This window comes from Acartia tonsa, chromosome 4, assembly GCF_053477335.1.
Source record: "Acartia tonsa isolate MP-2025a chromosome 4, ASM5347733v1, whole genome shotgun sequence".
Taxonomy (NCBI): Eukaryota; Metazoa; Arthropoda; class Copepoda; order Calanoida; family Acartiidae; genus Acartia; species Acartia tonsa.
The window spans coordinates 14,461,329-14,480,044 of NC_137263.1; the positions used below are offsets into that span (position 1 = coordinate 14,461,329).

The 18,716-nt window shown below is 33.8% G+C and overlaps 1 protein-coding gene across 4 annotated transcripts; it reads left to right on the forward strand.

The window, feature by feature from the left end:
• Positions 1-12,729: 12,729 nt before the first annotated feature.
• srl (PGC-1 family member spargel) lies at positions 12,730-18,675 on the forward strand. Of its 4 annotated transcripts, none has more exons than XR_013878333.1 (3): positions 12,749-15,261; positions 17,499-18,260; positions 18,586-18,675. XR_013878333.1 is itself a non-coding variant. In XM_080156532.1 (2 exons), the coding sequence occupies exons 1-2, from the start codon at positions 12,857-12,859 to the stop codon at positions 18,001-18,003; spliced, it is 2,913 nt and encodes a 970-aa protein (XP_080012658.1). In that variant the 5' UTR covers positions 12,730-12,856; the 3' UTR covers positions 18,004-18,571. The 4 variants fall into 4 exon arrangements, 2 of the variants coding, with proteins under 2 accessions (XP_080012658.1, XP_080012659.1); XR_013878332.1 differs by having other exon boundaries at positions 12,751-15,261; positions 17,496-18,260; XM_080156532.1 differs by lacking the exon at positions 18,586-18,675 and having other exon boundaries at positions 12,730-15,261; positions 17,496-18,571.
• The last annotated feature ends 41 nt before the right edge of the window (positions 18,676-18,716 follow it).

The following is an 18,716-nucleotide window of genomic DNA, read 5'->3' on the forward strand; positions in this document are numbered from 1 at the left end:
TAATTAAGTTAGAACATAAATGAACATTTAGTTTTACCTTATTTTTTATTAAGTATTCAACTATGTCGTAATCCTAATGACATTCCCACAACATTAATGCAAATTTAATCATGCTGTATTTTATACTAGCGGTTATACCCCAAGCATAATGGAGCTCTGTATAATCAAGGGGCTAGAAAAATCGCTTAAAACGAAGTTTATAAGCTTACCTAAAAGAGAAAACACAGTTAAGTAGTTTTGAGATCTTAATATACAAAAAAAACCTGCTTAGTAGAATAGGACATTTAAGCCAATAAATAAGATACTTTATTATATCAATTTGATATATTAATGCAAATTTTTAAGAAAAACCTTATTATAAAACTTTGGTGACTAAAGTAATTATCCCCTCCATGCCCGCAAAATTTCCCTATTAGTTTTTAATCCTTAATATATATCATTCATATATACATATAATGTGAATAATTCGTTATTGATTGATTGCTATCCTTTTATTGATTGCTATTTGAATTAATTTTGCAAAAAGAATTAAGTACATATTTCATTCTGTCACACTATAAGAGTTATTGTTTGTTTGTCCTTCCTTCTGATTGTAGAGCTTTGCTTCTATGGATGTTGTTATCCTTGTTGAAATAAAAATATAAAGAGGAGTGTCCTTTTTTTAAAATATTTGAATTATTTTTTAATAGAAGACGACGTGTCCAAAAAAACATAAATTGAAGACGACATTTGATTTCCTCAAATTACTTCCTTTACGTCGCGATAAAGTTACAACAGTGGTGTTGCTTGTCTTGCGCCACTTCTGGGTGGACATGGAAAACTTGCACATTTTCCTGTGCACTGAATTAAGGGGGAGTGGGGTTATAATTAGGACGTTTTTATGGTCTTTATTTTAATTTAAATACATTTTTAAACAACCGTTGCTTTGACATTCAAAATATTTGCATATAGAAATTCAACTTTGCTGTCTAAAATTTATCTTTAGATAAGAAGCGAAGCTAATCTTTAACGCATAATGTAAAATCGCAACGCGATATTGAAAATATGATTTACTCGTATGTTATATGTTAGTATTTGCTCTACAACACAATTTGTTCATCTGTCTGTCCGTCCGTCCTTCCGACTATAAGACTAAGATTATTTATTGGAATTAAAATAATCTGAGCTTTCCAATTATGAATGTTGTCATCCTCAGTTTAACTTAACTTTGTTTGATAAGGAATGAAAAATTATTTATCAAAATACTTTGAACCATTACCATACTCAATCAACTTCATTTGAGGCAAACAAATTTCACGCTTCCTTTAAAAACTTGACAAAAATGCATGAGATCTTGACTTTGAGGGCATTAAACAATGATACCCATTACTGATATAAAATACATGGATGCTATGACAAGGGAAATTCGTCGTCAATTTAGGTTTCTTCTATAGTCCTCATTAAGAGGGCAGTACGTTCATCCAGTAGGAGGGAAAGGTTAGATTAAAAAGGTGAATGGAGAGGTATCGAATCGAATTATTAGCCAGCTAGAAGAAACAATTCATCAAGGTAAACATGAATATGTCACAATATCCACGTATTCTATATCTATTTTCCCTTTTGTTGATGCATTTTTGTAGTTATCCGTGAGAAGGGTGTCAAAATATTGAAGTAGGATCAACCAGCTTAATAACGTAACAATTGAAATATTGTTACTTGGAAAATATATGCATATATTTTTTCATTTACCTACTCAAATAAAGTTTTAATCGCAGCTGGTTAAATAATGATAACTCCTTTATCCCCTCTTCTCCGCCCCTACCGGATGAACGAACTAACCAATAAGTGAGTTACATGTTAGCAACCTAAATTGACGGCAAATTTTCCGTGTCAATATATCCACGTATATACTAAATCCATTAACGTGACACTAATTGAAACAGTAAACAAGTGGTTCGTTTGTATGCTAAGTTGTCAAAGTATTGCTTCGTTTGTATGTTACTTAGGATTATTTTAATATCTGCAATTGATTTAAGTATCAATTTTGAATTTTTTTTAGAAAAACAAAATGTGTGTAAATTTTTAATTATGTATTAATTACAATACTTATTATTAAATTCCACCATAACTGTTTCCTTTTTATTTGTTTCCAAAATCAAATTAAAGTAGATTATATTAAAACTTAAAAAACTCTTTATTTTAATCAACAGTTTCAGAAAATAATAAAAAGATAAAGTTCTCTAGCCAAAAAAAAATATACATCTTTTGGCGAAGGATATTTTCTTAAACATAATCATTCCGCACTGATATTTTTAATGATAAATATCAATATAATAACTTGTTTTAGTTGCAACAATGTATGTAGAATATATGTGGATATTATGACATGGGAAAAATTGTCGCGTCAATTTAGGTTGCTAACATGGACAATTTTATTTTTGTTCATCCAGTAAGGGGGGATAGGTTAAACTGGGTGGATGGGGAAGATCGTTAATTTAGGCAGTTACAAGTTTCCTCTTATTAGAGTACATGATAATCTGGTGTAAGATCCAATTAATAATAAATCCATTGTTGCAGCAGTAATATATTATTTGTGTTAGCAGTTTTAGAGCATGCTCTTATCAAATATCATTGACTTCGTGTTTATATTGTGCTAGTTTTTTATACAGATAATTTTCATTTAACTTGAATTAAAACTTTTAGTGAATTTAAAAAGTTAAGAATTTTCCCATTGGGTCAACCCTTAAAAGTCGGACCCCTTTTCCGCACCTTAATAGTTCGCATGAATGGGGGGGGGGGCGTTCAACGCTCCCATATACCCAGCTCCTATTAAAGCTAGAGAGCTGACAAAATTTGTGCATGTTTGAAAAAGAATTTTCGTTTAGGCACTTCCCCCCCCCCCCCCACTCACAACGTTAAGTTTTAATGTTTTCCTTATTATATTTCTAATTAATATACTAGCAGCTACGCCTCTAGAGTCCTCCATGGGCATTAGAGAGGGGGAGGGGGGTCCACCATTCATTTTTAGTTTTAAAATTAAAAATTAAAAAAAAAATTGTGGGGTTTGGGTCATTTTTTTGGGGCCAAATTTCTCTTGGAAAGGTACTCTTACTCTCCCTAAAAATAGTTCTAAAAGCCGGAGCCACATCAAAATTAAACGGCTCCGACACGCTGTTTAGAAGTCAACAGGACAGAACAACGTTGAAAGGAAAAATTCAAACATTTTTTGCAGAAATTTACATTTTTTGTTTTAGTATTTGTATCATATTTATCACGTTTTTTTGCCTTAGCCCTATCCTAAAATGTACAAAATCGTTCTTGTACTACCGATTGGCTTATCACTAGGCTTCTATTTCCTTCTCCCGAAATTCCTTAATTTTCTTAACAAAAGCAGTTTCTATTCCCTTTCCTTTATATGCTTCAATTGTCTAACTTTCTATTTTACTTCTCGTGTACAAGTATTTCCAGTACATAATGTACATTGATAATCTTTTAAATGAGGTGTGTTCAAGTTTTAGTTATTTATTTTAAACTAAAGATTTTCTTGGGCTTTTTTGTATGCCCTAAGTTTTTTTGTTTTATTTATCAAAGACTATGATTGGCTTTAAATACAATGCTTATTTTGAAGCAATTTATATGTATTAATTTTTAAAAATCTGTCTATGTTTTTTTACTAACTGTCATAGAAATTAGTATATTAAAGAGTATAATTGAATTTTTTAGTCATTGATAATATTTATGAATTATAAATGTACTTCACGTGGCATGCTTAATCTTAATTTGTCATATTTATCCCACCCTTGACCTCTAATATTCATAAATAATTTTGATCACATTTATATGATTTATTGAATGAATTATTTACTAATAGGGGCGTCTATGGGGGGGGGGGGGTTGCAGTGGTCGTAGTGTTAACAATTTTTTGACTAAAACATAAGGGGCTGTAAAACCTCGTCTTCCCTATGTACAACTCTATGCATGAAAAAACGTTGGTTTGTTAATTAATTGAAAGCGGCTATGCCTCTACAGTCTACATGTACTTGGGGGGGGGGGGGGGGGGGTTATTTTTTTCTACGAGCGATATCTCTTCGGAGGGTGGTGGTACCCTCTTCCGAAATAGTTATAATTCTTTCCAGAACCTATGAGAACCATATCGGTTCAGCGGTTAGTGAGATCCTTCGGTACAGAAAGACAGACACATAGACCTCCTGTCATTTTATTATTAGTATTTTGGTAGTACAAATAGTAAGAAGATTACGCTTTCTTGTATCTGAAATTACAAATTTCAAGTTTTTATTCCAGTTATATCTAAATAATACATATACTTAAGGGAGGAAGGGGACATTAGGCTGTTTATTACAAGTCCCCAAACTTTCATAACACTTATAAAGTTTTCTTACTCGTTGGCTTAATAGCCCTGGAGACTTATTGAATTTGGATTGGTTGGTTTATTCATTTGAGTGTTCAAACTTTTCAATTATTCTAATTGTATCTACAAATGGGTAATTTTTTGTATCAGCTTTAGGGATGTACATCAATTTATCGGCCATTGTCTTATACCTTTAGGTCCCTGCAAATACTCAACTCATCTTATAATATTACGCCACAGCTCAGTAACAGAGGTGAAACTGATTATATCTGACTTATTTTTACACAGTTTTTTAGTGCATTAGAGAACTTTTATTGTGAATTTTTTGCTGTTTTTGAGGTAATGAGTATCAAATTATTTTGTGCCAGGAAGTGAGAGAAAGGTATCATGTGTTATTAATGATATCAGTGAGGGAGGGGACATTGGGCTGCTTAATACACTAGTCCCCAAAGTTTAATTATTTGTTGGCTTAGCCACTTTGGGGACCTAAATTGAATTTTGATTGATTGATGTTTATTAAGTTGAGTGTCCAAAAGTTTCAACCACTAATTGCAATCTACAGAACTCATTACGAGATTTTTTATTCCTGATGACCATGAGCGATAATATTCCTTAACAATGGATTTGTTATTACTTGGATCTTACACTCAAATAAAGTAAAAAATCGTAGCTGGCTAAAATAACGATATCCTCCATCCACCCCCTTTACCCCATTCCCTGCCTCCCTACTGGATGAACGAACTGACCAATAAATGATGCATGTCAGCAACCTGAATTGACTATAATTTTTTCCCAGTCATAATACCCACGTATATTCTACATCCATTTCCTTTACCTAAATACAGTCTCAATACCGCCTGCAAGTCAATGCGCTGCAGCAGTCACAGGTCTAGAGAGCTGATAAACAAATATTTCAATGTGCATTCTTAGAGTACAACTTTGCAGTTTCTACCTACATAGTTCAAATTATTTTCCCTTAATTGTTTCGTTTCATTATATTTATATTTGGAGCACCAATTTCGTGCATGATCACAAAGATATGTAGAACACAGTGCAAATACTAAGTAGATAATAACTATTATCTTATTTATAATTTATCAGTAAGATAAAGAATTTGTTAAGACTTATTTTATAAGTAGAAGTCGTAATAATGAAATTTCCAGTATGGCTTCGAAACCGATTGATACCCGCTGGATCAGCCATACTGAAAAAAACAACATTTAAAGCATTGTACTGCAGACAATTTTCCACGAATATTAAGATAAAATCATAAAATTAAAACCATTTGTTTTGTTAGCCCGGAAAGCTGTCAATAATACTATGTCATAAATAACAATTCTTTTATAGAACTATTAGACTTAAATATATTATTAAATAATTCAAGTATTAAAATTTCTACTTTATTACTAAAATTTTCTTCAGACGGTTTCTTTTAGGGAAATTTAAAATTTTCTTGTATATGAACGACGTACGTGACATTTGTTGGTAAAAGTTTAACCTCACTTTATAATATTCCAGCATTCCATTTATCTGTACATATTATTATTGTATTCCCCTATAATGGATATAGAATATACGTGGATATTATGACAGGGGAAAAATTGTCTCCAATTTAGGTTGCTAACATGGACATCACTTATTTGTCTGTTTGTTTATTCAGTAGGAGTGGAGGGTATGGGGGGATCGTTATTTTAGCCAGCTACAAGTGTTACTTTATTAGAATACGTGATAATCTGGTGTAAGATCCAAGTTATAATATATCCATTATCCCCCTATCAATAGTTTAACCTACACAAGGTAGTATTAATCCTACTCGGAACGGATGTACACTGTGAGATGTTTCATCAATTCCACATATTGTTGTTATACATGTTAGGAGTTTTTATCCGCCAAATTGACACAGTTTCATAGTTTTGGATGGTGAAAGTAAAGCAATAGAAAATATATATTATCTGTTCGGTTACAATTGATTTATAAATTATTACCTGGATGATGTACGAGGTTTCCATGTACTCAGATAAAGTAATACCTGTTTCTGCTAAAGAAACGAAATCCCCATCAACCCCCAAATTTTCGCCTGTCAATACATCCACGTATATCCTATATGACCATTGTTGTTACCACAATCTGTTGATATATTTGGCGTAAATGATTGCACACCACATTGTTCAATTTAAATATAGAATATAGTAAGGACGATTATGTCCAGATGAAAATGGCTTTCAATAAATTGATTAAGTTCCAGTAATAAATGGGGACTATCCACGAACAAGAGCAAGTGATTCTAAGCATCTTCCATTGACCCATAGTATTTTTAAGTGAATATACTAGGTTTATGTTTAATATTTGCTTTATCGACAAAAGTTAGGTTTCACCATGTTTTTTTTGAAAAAAAAACTTTGAAATGTAAAGCAATTTTTAAAGCAATATCATCAAATGCTTTGTTGAGTTCAAAGGACAAAAAAATAACACTGCAGAAAAGCATCAAATGTTGTAAATTGCAAAAGTACATTAATCAAACTGTTTACAAGTTACCAACCCCTTTTCTAAATATACATTTTTAATCACAATAATTTATTTTTTGTCAAAGCTTTTAAACAACAGTTTGAACTCATCAAAACATTTGATGATATTGCACCAAACAATTCTTAACATTTTAAAGTTTTTTTTATATAAAACCGTGGTGAAACCTAACTTTTTAGTCGATAAAGCAAATATTAAACATAAACCTAGTATATTTACTAAAAAAATACTATGGGTCAATGCTGGAAGATGCTTAGAATCACTTGCTCTTGTTCGTGGATAGTCCTCTTTCATTCAAGACTATTTATTTTAATATTAAGTTTATCGACGATGTGTGGATCTTATAAATAAATTCCATATACAAAGTATGACTATGTCAGATTATATGAGACTACTCCCTAAAGTTTACTTTTTGTATTTTCAATTCCGCGGAAACTATCTGTAGAACAATGCAAGAAAGTAGATTTTCCTATTATTGTTTCTTCTGTTCGTTGGCGTCCACAGGGTTTTACCAGGGGGGTGCTACGAAAATTTTGCAACCCCCCTTATATCAGAATCAAGAGGGTGTATTACACACAAGATTAGGGTTGTGTTTTAAGTGTTAGGTGTCGACCCATCCACAGAAAAGTTAAACAAGCTTCCATGAATTGCTAAAATGACGCGCTTAGCCCGCAATTTATTTCTTCATCTGTTTACCCCATTTGGCTTTAGGGGCATTTTAGGGGGGTGTTATCTGAGGGGTGCAGACTCATATCAAGGGTGTGTGTACCCACCTCTTAAAAATTTTGCCAGGGGATTAGATACATCCATCTTCTGCACGACTCTGCTTTTGTTTATATTTATTATTAAAATTTTCTATCCAAGATTTTTTTATTTTCTTAAAAGAAAAACGATATTAATTTTTTCAAAAGTAGCGAAGCCATTTTAGAAAAAAATTGTAAATACGAAAAAAATAGTCTTGTTACCATGCAGCATTTTTTAGCATTCGTAAGTTTGTAGGTCATTGATGAACAAGAGTACAAATTGATGTGTAAAATTAAAACATATGACTTTGTATCAATGAATTTCTAAATTCTAGTGGACACAGTAGTAGACTGACATAAAAGTTTATTCTCTGAAATTTTATTTGAATTACCCTTTTCATTGGATTTTTTTACCACATAACCCCCCCCCCCCCGCAAAAAAATTTGCAATATCCTTATGTATAGTTTCTTTATTAGAAGATAGAAAAATACAAAGCTATCCACTCAGATTTTATCGAATCTGATTATTGAGGGCGTTTGTAGAAGATCATTACACACCAACAGAAGGATCAATATTACTGCCGTAAATATTTTTTATAGTTTTAATTTCTTGCTACGAAATTAACAAATATTACTTATTTCAAAGTTGGAAATATCTAGTTATTCTTATTTCGGGTCAGGCTATTGGACAGAATATAAAGGGCTAGTAATAATGACGTGCTTAGGTTCAAAAGACTGTCTTAATTTTGTTTTATTTGATTTTATCCTCATATAAAAGAAACAGGATGTCTGTTTTTCTGTCTGTGTGTAGCTTAAGATATGTCTTACCGGTGGACCTATTTGGTTACCCTTTACAGTAAATCATCTTAAAGCTTCAGTGAAGGATTATAATTTTTGTATGTGAGGGTTATAATTTATAGAATAAATTACTCCTAGAAAAAATCCCCCCCCCCCCAAAAAAAAATAAAATAAATTGATCCTGGGGGATAGAACCTTAGATAATAAACCACGTCAATCATCTACCCTTTAATTCCTATTAATAAAACAGTTTTCTATTTGACCAGATAATAGTTATTTATCGCATCGTATTATAGATAACTTTCCGCAGATATTAAAATTAAAAATTATAAGATTTAATCCCCTTTTGTTAGCCCCGAGCTTTACATGATTTTTTAATATGGCTGAGAACCGAATCTGGTCCAGCGGCTATCAATCGGTTTCGAAGCCTTCCTAGAAAATGAGTTATTATTATGATATGATAGTTTTAATTTTCTTTTAAATTAAGCGGTTACATTTGATTTTTTCCACTGACCTGTATATTCCACCTCCTTAATCAAGAAAAAATCGTCGAATGTCGCTAATTGTAGCTCTAAGTGCTCTTTTTCGCATACCTTTTCTAATATACAGACGTACTTGAAACATATTGTAGCTTTACTGCGAAAAGTACTTAATATAATATTGTATAAATTTTCTGAAACTACATACAAATGTGTATTGTAAATGCACGAGAATATCTACAGATCTTAAAACTTTAAAACATATAAACTCTCTTTTTCATTCGAGTTACGTAAGCAGAGAAGTAAAATGACATGAAATGTGACCAGCACAGCACAACTCTTTCTGGGTTCTAGGGTTATATTTTTTAACAATTTTACACTGTATGTTCATATGTTGCCAAAATCTTAACAATTCTGTGTTGAACTGTGTCAAAATGTCCCCAGAACTTAACATAGCGCGGAGTCTTAATACTTTTACGCCACGGATAGGAACATAATTTCATAAATTTAGATACGTTTCTTTTTAGCTATTTCTGTTATTTCATACTTCATGCTTTCTTAATTTACTACTAGTTGATACGTCTCTAGAGGCTTCTAGCGGTCAGCGAGATCCTTCGGTACAGATAGGCAAACTTCTGTTACTTTATTATAAGGATTTAGAGAGATGGTGAGAGCACAAAGACAAATTATACCAAATATTCAAATTTTTCATCCCTTATAATACACAAACTATTAAGGCAGATTTTTAACTTATGAAAATGCTTTTCGTTTTTTTCGCCACTTTTTATCCTAATAATCTTTTCATGCCGTATTTATATATTGTTATTATTTAATAATCCCCTTTAATCAAAAAATTAAGTTGCACATTCTGTTTGCGTCAAATCCCGCCTCTAGGTAAATTAGCCAGAAAGTTGATTGAAATTTACTGAATACCAGTCCCTGCGCTCTGAAGCACACTCATTTCAAACATCACATACAACATATCTGGATTCATAAAAAATAAATTTCTGAGCTGGATAACTTGAAATCAGAGCCCGGCAGTCGCGCTTCAGCCGCGTGTTTATTATAATTGTCATATTATTATATCTTTAAAATCTATCTGGATGTCTAAAATTTTTCCGCTATAGATAATCCATCTTTTCAGAATTTTACTTTTTTTCTACACAATCGGGATTAAATTTGAGGGCGAGGCGCGGCTGACCAGCCCTGCTTTAAATATGACCGCAAGGTTATACTCTGTATAATGAACGTCACTATTATTACACTGCAGCCGCATGAATTCTTGGTAAGTCATTAGTCTGACAAAGTATCAGTAGGTTATATAAGTCTTTTATATATATACAAAGACCCAAAGAGAAGATAAGGGGTGGTTGTAAATCCCCACTGTTTTTGTCTTGGTGGGGTGGGAGATATTTTTTTTTAGGGTCTTAAATTAGGGTGACAAAAACCTATAAACCTGCCATTGACCATTAAAAGCTTTCTTGAAAATGTTGGAACTTACAGTCCAACTGTTTACGTGATCTAAGCAGACATACTAAAGAAATTCATCCTATTACTAAAAGGATTGAGAATCTAAATGATCCATAATTAGATTTTCAACTTGTAAAAAAAGGTTACTCTATAATTACAGATGTCTGTTGTGTCCATTGACTATGTCGAAATTTATAAGCTACTTTTAAAGATATCTGCCTGAAATGTTTTCTATGATTTCCACAACCAAAAATTTAGCTATGTCCGTAAAATAAATGCAATGTAAGTTAATGATTGGGGATTCTGTAAGAAATTATTTAATCTTGACGCTATAAAAGATAGATGTCTTAAATTTTTTTAGAAAACTAACTCAAATGTATATGATGACACTATAGAATATGCTTTAGGCGAATAAACAGATAACCCTGAATTGTAATTGTTACATATACTGTAATTTTCTTTTAAATTGCGAAAAATTAGATTAAAAATTTACTTAAGATTTAAAAGATATTTTCTGCAATTTTTTTTAGACTTAACCGTTGTTCTTGAGTTATGTGTATCAATGAACGAATATTTTTATTATTAGAACCAGGAAAATTTAGAGATTTTAAAGATAACTCAATGGCCGATCAATTGATGTACATCCCCAATAATGGTGAACAAAATTATCCTCTGTATTGCAATAAGTGGTTGTAACGGTTGGACACTCAACTTAAAGAAAGAACCAACCAAGCGAAATTTAATAATCTTCCCCAAAGTTGTTGAGCTAACGAAGAAGTAAACGTTATTTTTAAAATTTTGAGACTAGTGAAATAAAAAGCCCAATGTACCCTCCCTTCCTTGAGGAAAATTCCATTAAGTCTTGTTTTCATTTGAATCCTTTCTCACTCCGGTGCATCGTAATTTGAGCGAGGGGGCTCTTTTCTTTCCGGGTTTATGTTCAAATATAGATTCCTTTCCCCCCCTTTTTCACAATTATATTCCCTGACAATATCCCCCCCCCGCTCCTCCCTTCCTGCTCTTGTTCATAAAAAATGCAGGGAGGAAGGGGACATTGGGCTGTTTATTACACTAGTCCTCCATAGTTTTATAATAATGTTTTCATGTTCGTTGGCTTAAGAACTTTGGGGACTATTATTGAATTTTGATTAGTTGGTTCATAAAGTTAAGTGTCCAAACGTTTCAACCCCTGATTGTAATCTACCGAATGGATAATTTTGTGTATCTTCATTGGGGATGTGTATCAATTGTCCTATCCCTTTAGATCCCTGATAAAAAATGATTCATCAATATCGGATAGACAAAGTTAGTTTCCTAGGCTTGAAAATTAAAGTGACAGAGGCGTTTTTTTTTCGAAGTAAAAGTATTTTTTAACTATAAAGCACGAGAAAATTTTTGTTTAAATATTTAGAATATTATGCACCATGTACTTTGATCTCTTTAAAATGTTATGAAACATGTTTTGTTAAGAGGACGCAATTTAATCGAATTATATTTATCATTTTAGTAATACAAAGCCACAAATTTCTTAAGTTATACTGATAACAGTTAAGGTGTATACATATATATATATATATATATGAAGACTATTAATGTTAGTAAATTAATTGCCAATTAAAATATAAGTAATATTTCTTTTTAAAAACTAAGTTTGTTGAATTTGCATGAGTAAGGAGTGATTGTGTTGTGTGCCCTGTTTATATGAACCAGAGAACTTGTGTAAAACTTACTTTAGTCTAAACAGGGAAACGGAAGGGTAGTGGGACAAAGAGGTAAACAAGTGGAGGGGGGAGTGGGATTAATGGGAGTAGGGACGGGAAAAGGGAGAATTTACAGAGGAGTTTGTACTCTTAGTTTAGCTTAGTTGTGTCTATTCTATTAGATTCTTCCCTCCAATTGGCGTCCTGAATTTCTAGTTTTTATTTTTTAAACTTGCGCAGTGATACAAAATAACGTTCGAGATATTTAATTAATCAAAAAGTTTCTTTCGCTGAGAGAGTTTTTTTCTCGAGTGAGTTGTGATCGTGTATAGTTGGATAAAAAAAAACACACAATTCAGCAAAATTTTTGAGGTGAATTTTTGTGTAAAGTGAAGAGTGTGTGTGTGTGTGTCAGCTGACTTTCATGCTTTCCCTAGACTTGGCACTTGTACTAAAATTCCCACGTGAATAGGTTAATCTTGTCCCTGGATGAAAGACTTTTAAGAGGTTGATAGCGCGCTGGCCTGTCTTTTTTATGAGTTGCCGAGCAGTATATTGTTCAGGGGGGAAATTAGGGGACAAACAACGGGGCTGACAGAGTTACGAGGGAAAGTCTTGACTAGTGACTTTGTGTCAGTTACCTAACCCTCTCTATTGCATGACAGTTACAGCTCTGTTTCCATGTTGCTACTTATTTAGCCTTTTAATTTAAATACTAACAATGAATATTAGAAGGCGTTCACTGTGTTGTCAGGCGATTAAATTTAAAATATTTCAGATAAACTAAATGAACAAATGGCAGCAAGCCTGGTGACAGAGTTCCCTTCGCTAGGCGAGGAACTTTCCGCCACCGTTGACAACAGCAACAACATTTGCTACAACAGCATGTGCGACCAGCTGGATGACGAGGCCGGGCTTGACAGAATCCTCGACCAGGAATTTCCCGGCCTCGGCGTTGATTTTGACTTTTGCAACAGTCTTGAGCTGGGCAATGTTGACCTTCCCCTGGATATCTGGAATACGCCGGACGCGTCTGTTAATTCCAATAGTAGTGTTAACGAGGATCTAGACTTGAATCTTAAACCTGAGGAAAACTTTAGCCTGGAGGATGAGTTTAACCAGATGTTGAATGATTGGAGCCAGCTGGGAGAGCCACTGAACACAGATGAGGTTGATGATCTACTCCCAGTGAGCTGCAGCAACAGTAATAGTGTTGACTCGTCATTTGCTTATTCACCAACAAGCATAGATGAATCTGTGACACCAAGCGTGTCACCATCAACAGAACCTGATATTGTGAAAAAAGTTATAGCTTCAACAAATGCCATGTGCTCAATTGCAACAGTGAAACAAGAATCTGTTATTGAACAGCCAAAGGAAATTCAGCAACAGGTTTCTCCCCAAACGGTGACATTAAAACGGCCGGCTAACTTTGGCCTGGCCACACGTAATAATTGTGGCAACGGGATGCTGAGTCAGACCAAACAGTTGCCACTGAGTACAACCCTGAGGACACCGGTTGTGACCAGAGGGTTCTGTTACACAACAAGAACTGGTGGTCTCGGTATGTCACGTGCAGTACAGAGCACTGGTATTGTCAGCAGCAATCCTAAAGTAACCATTTCCAACCAATTTTCAATATCATCTGCGTCAACAGTGAGACAAGATGAAGGTAACCTGGCACCGCCCCTATTTTTTACTCCTCTAAGTCCAATAAAAAGTTCCGGCACCACCTCAGGCTCTAACGCTCCAGACTTTTTTATTGCCTCAACACGTCCCACAGCCGAGGTGATGAGGTCAACAAGTTCTAATTACAACAGATTAATAAGCAGTGTTCATAATTCCCGTAATTCTATTTATGGTGCTTCAAATCATGACACTCAGACAACAACCAACAGATATAGTGTAGGTAACTGCATAAGCAGCAGCAGTTACCAACAACACAACTCCTCGTCCTCCAGGAGTTCTTCACCGGTGAAAATAATTGCAGCTGTATCACCCCGTAGTGATGGCACGTCGTGCACCAAAATTTTCTCATCTAACAGCAGCATACGTGATTCATTGCCTAAAGAACTGATTGATAAAATACGAGCAGCTAGTCAGGGTAGGAAAACAATCGCTATAATTGAGCCAATTAATAGAAAAGATCCGGCTCAAGTGAGCAATGAAATGATTCAAAGACAAAAGCAACAACATCAGCAACAACAGCAGGCAAGACAGGCGGCTGTGCATAACTTAAACAGCTGGAAAACGTCAACAAGTGCCATACAGCATAGTTTGTGTAACAATGTGTCTGACCATGATTATTGCAGTCCTACTGGTTTCAGCAGGTTCAGCAGAAAATATTTAAATGCACAGACGAAAGTCATGCGTCAAATGGAAGAGATGAAAAATAAACTTACAGCAAATACTGGAGTAGTTACTGTTAGTAATAATGTTCGTGTAACTAGTCCTCAGAATGTTGTGGATGAGGGAGAGACTAAAAAAGACTCGGGATTGGAGTCATGTGAAATGAGTGATGCCAGTGAAGATGGAACTTATGATCGCTTGCCCAGGTACCTGACTAATGCATCTGTGCAGACAGACAGCCGGCCTCCGACAGTAGTGGCGGCTGTTCCAGACGACCAAGGCGGATATAACCGCCTGCCCGCATATTTGTTTAAACCCCAGCAGTCCTTGTTAAAAAGTAATGTCTGCAAAAGTGTTGTAGAAAAACATAACATAGTTGTGTCGCCTGTCAATGCTAGCAGTACAGATTTAAAGCTTGATGAAAAGCAGCCAGTCATTAGCCTAGCTGAATCACCAACCGCTGTGAGTACTGCTATCCAGGTTGACGCCAAGATTACCACAGATGTTCATATTGATAACGAGAACAATGTCATCTCACGGGTATCCCTGGGCAACTCTGGACTGGCGGACACATCCAGCACGTCCACCACTACAACCTCCTCAACGTCCACGTTAACAAAACTGTCTTCAGAGAGGTTATCACCGCCCCGACAACTGCCGGGCCACGGCATTAAGCGGCGCAGGGGAAGTATTGACAGCAGCTCCGATGAGACTGACTCATCTTACAGAAGATCAGTGAAAAGGAAGCGGTTACTTTTCACTCGTGATGGTAGGATCAGAACATCGTCACGCGAGAGAAGGAGAAGATACAGAGGAAGGTCTCGTAGCCGTAGTTCATCTACAGAAAGAAGGTACCTATCTTTTACATTTTAGGGCAATTTTTTCGCTATTCAATTAATAATCAACACAGGGTCTACAAAACTAGTTTATTTTGCTTTTGAAAAAAGTGTTTAGATTTAAAACCTTCTTAAGTAGTTGGATGTATGTGAGTATTGAAATAGACGTTCCTTTGACCTTATGTTCGGAGATTCAATTTTCAGCTGGTACTTATAATTATTAGGTACCTAGGTATTATTTCAAAAAAAACTGAAGTTTTCAAGAAAACAAGACTTGTTTTTTATACAATTTCTTTGTACATATGCATATATGTTAAAACATATACATATGTATACCTAAAGCTTAAAGTATAGTACATTCTTGAGACATCATGTGATAAGCTAAACATCTTAAAACTAAAGTCAACTCAGCCTCGAGTTTTTTTTTCTCTTTAGAAATGCATTTTAGTAGGTGGGTTAGTTATGCGTAAAAAGAAAATTTTTGTCTAGTGTCTGATCTTGTGTGTTTACTGTTTAAGTGCATTTAGTATTTCATTAGTTTGTGGTAGAGAAGGTAAAATTATTGCCTAAACTTTTTAATTTTAAGAACTAAAAAATTAAAAATATTTTTGTATTGTTTTCTCTGTCTCGAAAATATTTTAAGTAAAGGAATAGGTTTAGCTTACATAATGTTCGCTTTCTCAAAAATTTGAAAATTGTATACTTAGCAACTATTAATGTACACATGGATAAAGTATTTTCTTTTTACAAATTCTGAAAATATTAACTCAGTGGTAAGGTTGTAATGTCCAAAGAGGTGGGGAGGTGAGGAGTTATTGGGGTTAAAATCTCCTCCTTTCCCTAAAATTAAAAAAAAATCTATAACATAAGATTTACCTCTTCCCTCATATTAATAACTAACCTAGGTATGCATTCTAAACAAGAGGGGGGGGGGGGGGGGGGAAGTTTTGACACATTTGCGTAAACAGTGAGAATAGGCTTTATCTTTAAACTGAGAGGATAGGTTGTTAGAGATAAAATCATTCTTATATGATGAATTTTCCCAAGTTTTAAGATTTTTTGGATAGGCCTCCAGGTTCAGGAGCTGAAGGCCTCATGTGGTCTCTGGACAGGTAAAAACCGAAATAAAATTTTTTTTTTGAAAAGTTAGAGGTCATTTTATATAACAAAATATGCATATTTTTAAATATTATTTACATATTTGAACAAAAAAGATGCATATTTTGTTTATGAAGTTGACCTCTATCTCTAAAAAAATTTATTTTTTATTTTTACCTGTCCAGAGACTAACTGGAGGCCTGCAGCTCCTGAACCTGGAGGCCTATTCAAAAATTCTTAAAACTTGGGAAAATTCATTATATAAGAATGATTTTATCTTTAATAACCTATCCTTTCAGCCCAAAGATAATGCCTATACTCACTGTTTACGCAAATGTGTCAAAACTTCCCCCCCACATATTTTGACATTTCATACACCAGGATGTCATGTGTTTTTCAGACCCCCACCCCAATACCATATTATGAAGCTTTGAAGACCTTGCTAAGTGTGGTCAAGATGTTTTTTAAAAATGTAAAAATTAATAGAACCGAAAGCATTTTTTCCCATTTTTCTCCCCTCTTTGGTGAAAAAAAATACTAAAAGAATATGTGGGAAGGAGGATAATATAAATAAAATAAAAGAGTTTTAAAAGTATTTTTCCATTTTGTCCCCTTCCTTCCTGGAAAAAACTAGGAGGGAAAAAAAAATAAAAAATTTTGCAGCTGGGTAAAAAAATGAATTTTGTGCAGAATATACACCCTTGCTTTTGGATTTGTTGGATTGAATTGTATTGAATAATTCACAGAATTCTCATGTTTTCCTTTAAAAACATTTTTTTACATGGAGATGTGGACTAAGTATAATAAAATAGTTTTCTCCAATTTTTCCTCCATTATTGTTAATCTTGCAAACGCTGAATTTCGAGAATCATTATTTTATCTACCATTGTGTTATAACTATAAATTCTATAGTATAAAGTAGTAAAGTTTTTTGTTTGAAGCTAAAGACCTCAGAAATTGGCAGTACGAATTGATTGTATTTTCAGGCAAGATTTATAAATGTCTTTGGGTGGCTTTAGACTATTTTCTTCCACATTCGCCCTCCCTTAGAATCTAGGGGCTAGGCAACTAGTTTACTTATGAGGGATCAAATGCTTTATATTCATTTTTCCTTCTTCAAATAAATCAAATTAATTCCTATTTTGTTTCAGCAGTAGCAGATCAGACTGGAGCAATAAAGATAAGGAGAGATCTTCTAGAAGACACAGATATTATCAAAACGACAAAAAAATCCACAGCCAGCTTCAAAAACAACAATTACAACCACAGCAACAGCAGCAGCAGTTGCTGGACCCCAAGTCTCTGTCCGAGGAGCGGCGGATTGTGTATGTCGGCAAGATTGAGGAGGGGACACTCAAGTCTGATCTCAGAAGTAGATTTGAAGTCTTCGGTCCCATTCTTGACATCAGCATGCACTTCAGAGAGAGAGGAGAAAACTATGGATTTCTCACCTTTAAAAACACGGACGACGCCAAGAAGGCCATCGAGCACGGCAACAAGGACATAAGTCTGCCACAATACGACCTGTGTTTCGGGGGCAGGAGAAACTTCTGCCGCGAGGATTATTGTGATCTGGACGATGTTGAGGACACGCCTGTGGCAGGACAGCTCGGATTTGATCAACTACTCAAGAAAGCAATTGAAACGAAGAGGAAATAAGATTATGTCTTTCCAAATTGTATTGTTATATAGTTATTAGATCTGCAAATTATTGTTTTTGAAAAAAAAGAGAGTAAATATATGCAATTAATTCATTCAGAAAAAAATATCAACATAAAAATAAATATGTATGGAATTTGCTGAACGGTGTTTGCTTTACATTATTTATGATTACAAAATTATTTTTAGTCAATCATAGTCTGAATGTTAATTGCTTCGCCTATTTTTATTTCTTTTTTCCATGTTAAATTTTCCAGGTACGAGTAGACTGAAGTTTATTTTCTTTATAATAAAAATGTTTTTCCTATACACAAAAAATAAGAAGGAAAAAAAGCATTGAAAATTATTCCCTAAAAGAACGAAATTTGTAAGGCGAATATTTAAAGAAATGGAAAATATTCTTTTAATTTACTCATGCCCAAAAATGGCAAATTAAGGGGAAAAATTATTATTCCACTAGTGTGATAGAAATGTTTTAGTTAAACATTTAAAAACGGGTTAAACCCTTTATATATAAATTTGTTAAGTCTGAATATCAGTACCTATGCAAATAAAGTTGCAATAATTATCTTGGTTTCTTAGTCTACACCGTAGCACCATATCAAAATTATATATAAAAAAAATAAAATATGTTCGCCTCATAACAAAAAATACACAGACACATACACATCATTTGCATCAAGAAATAATATTGGCTAGGCTCTAATAAAAAT

Excerpts from the sequence above, each read along its gene's own strand:
- srl (XM_080156532.1), top strand. The coding sequence starts at position 12,857 with ATGGCAGCAAGCCTGGTGACAGAGTTCCCTTCGCTAGGCGAGGAACTT. Across the intron at positions 15,262-17,495 it reads AGTTCATCTACAGAAAGAAG|CAGTAGCAGATCAGACTGGA; the intron begins GTACCTATCTTT and ends ATTTTGTTTCAG.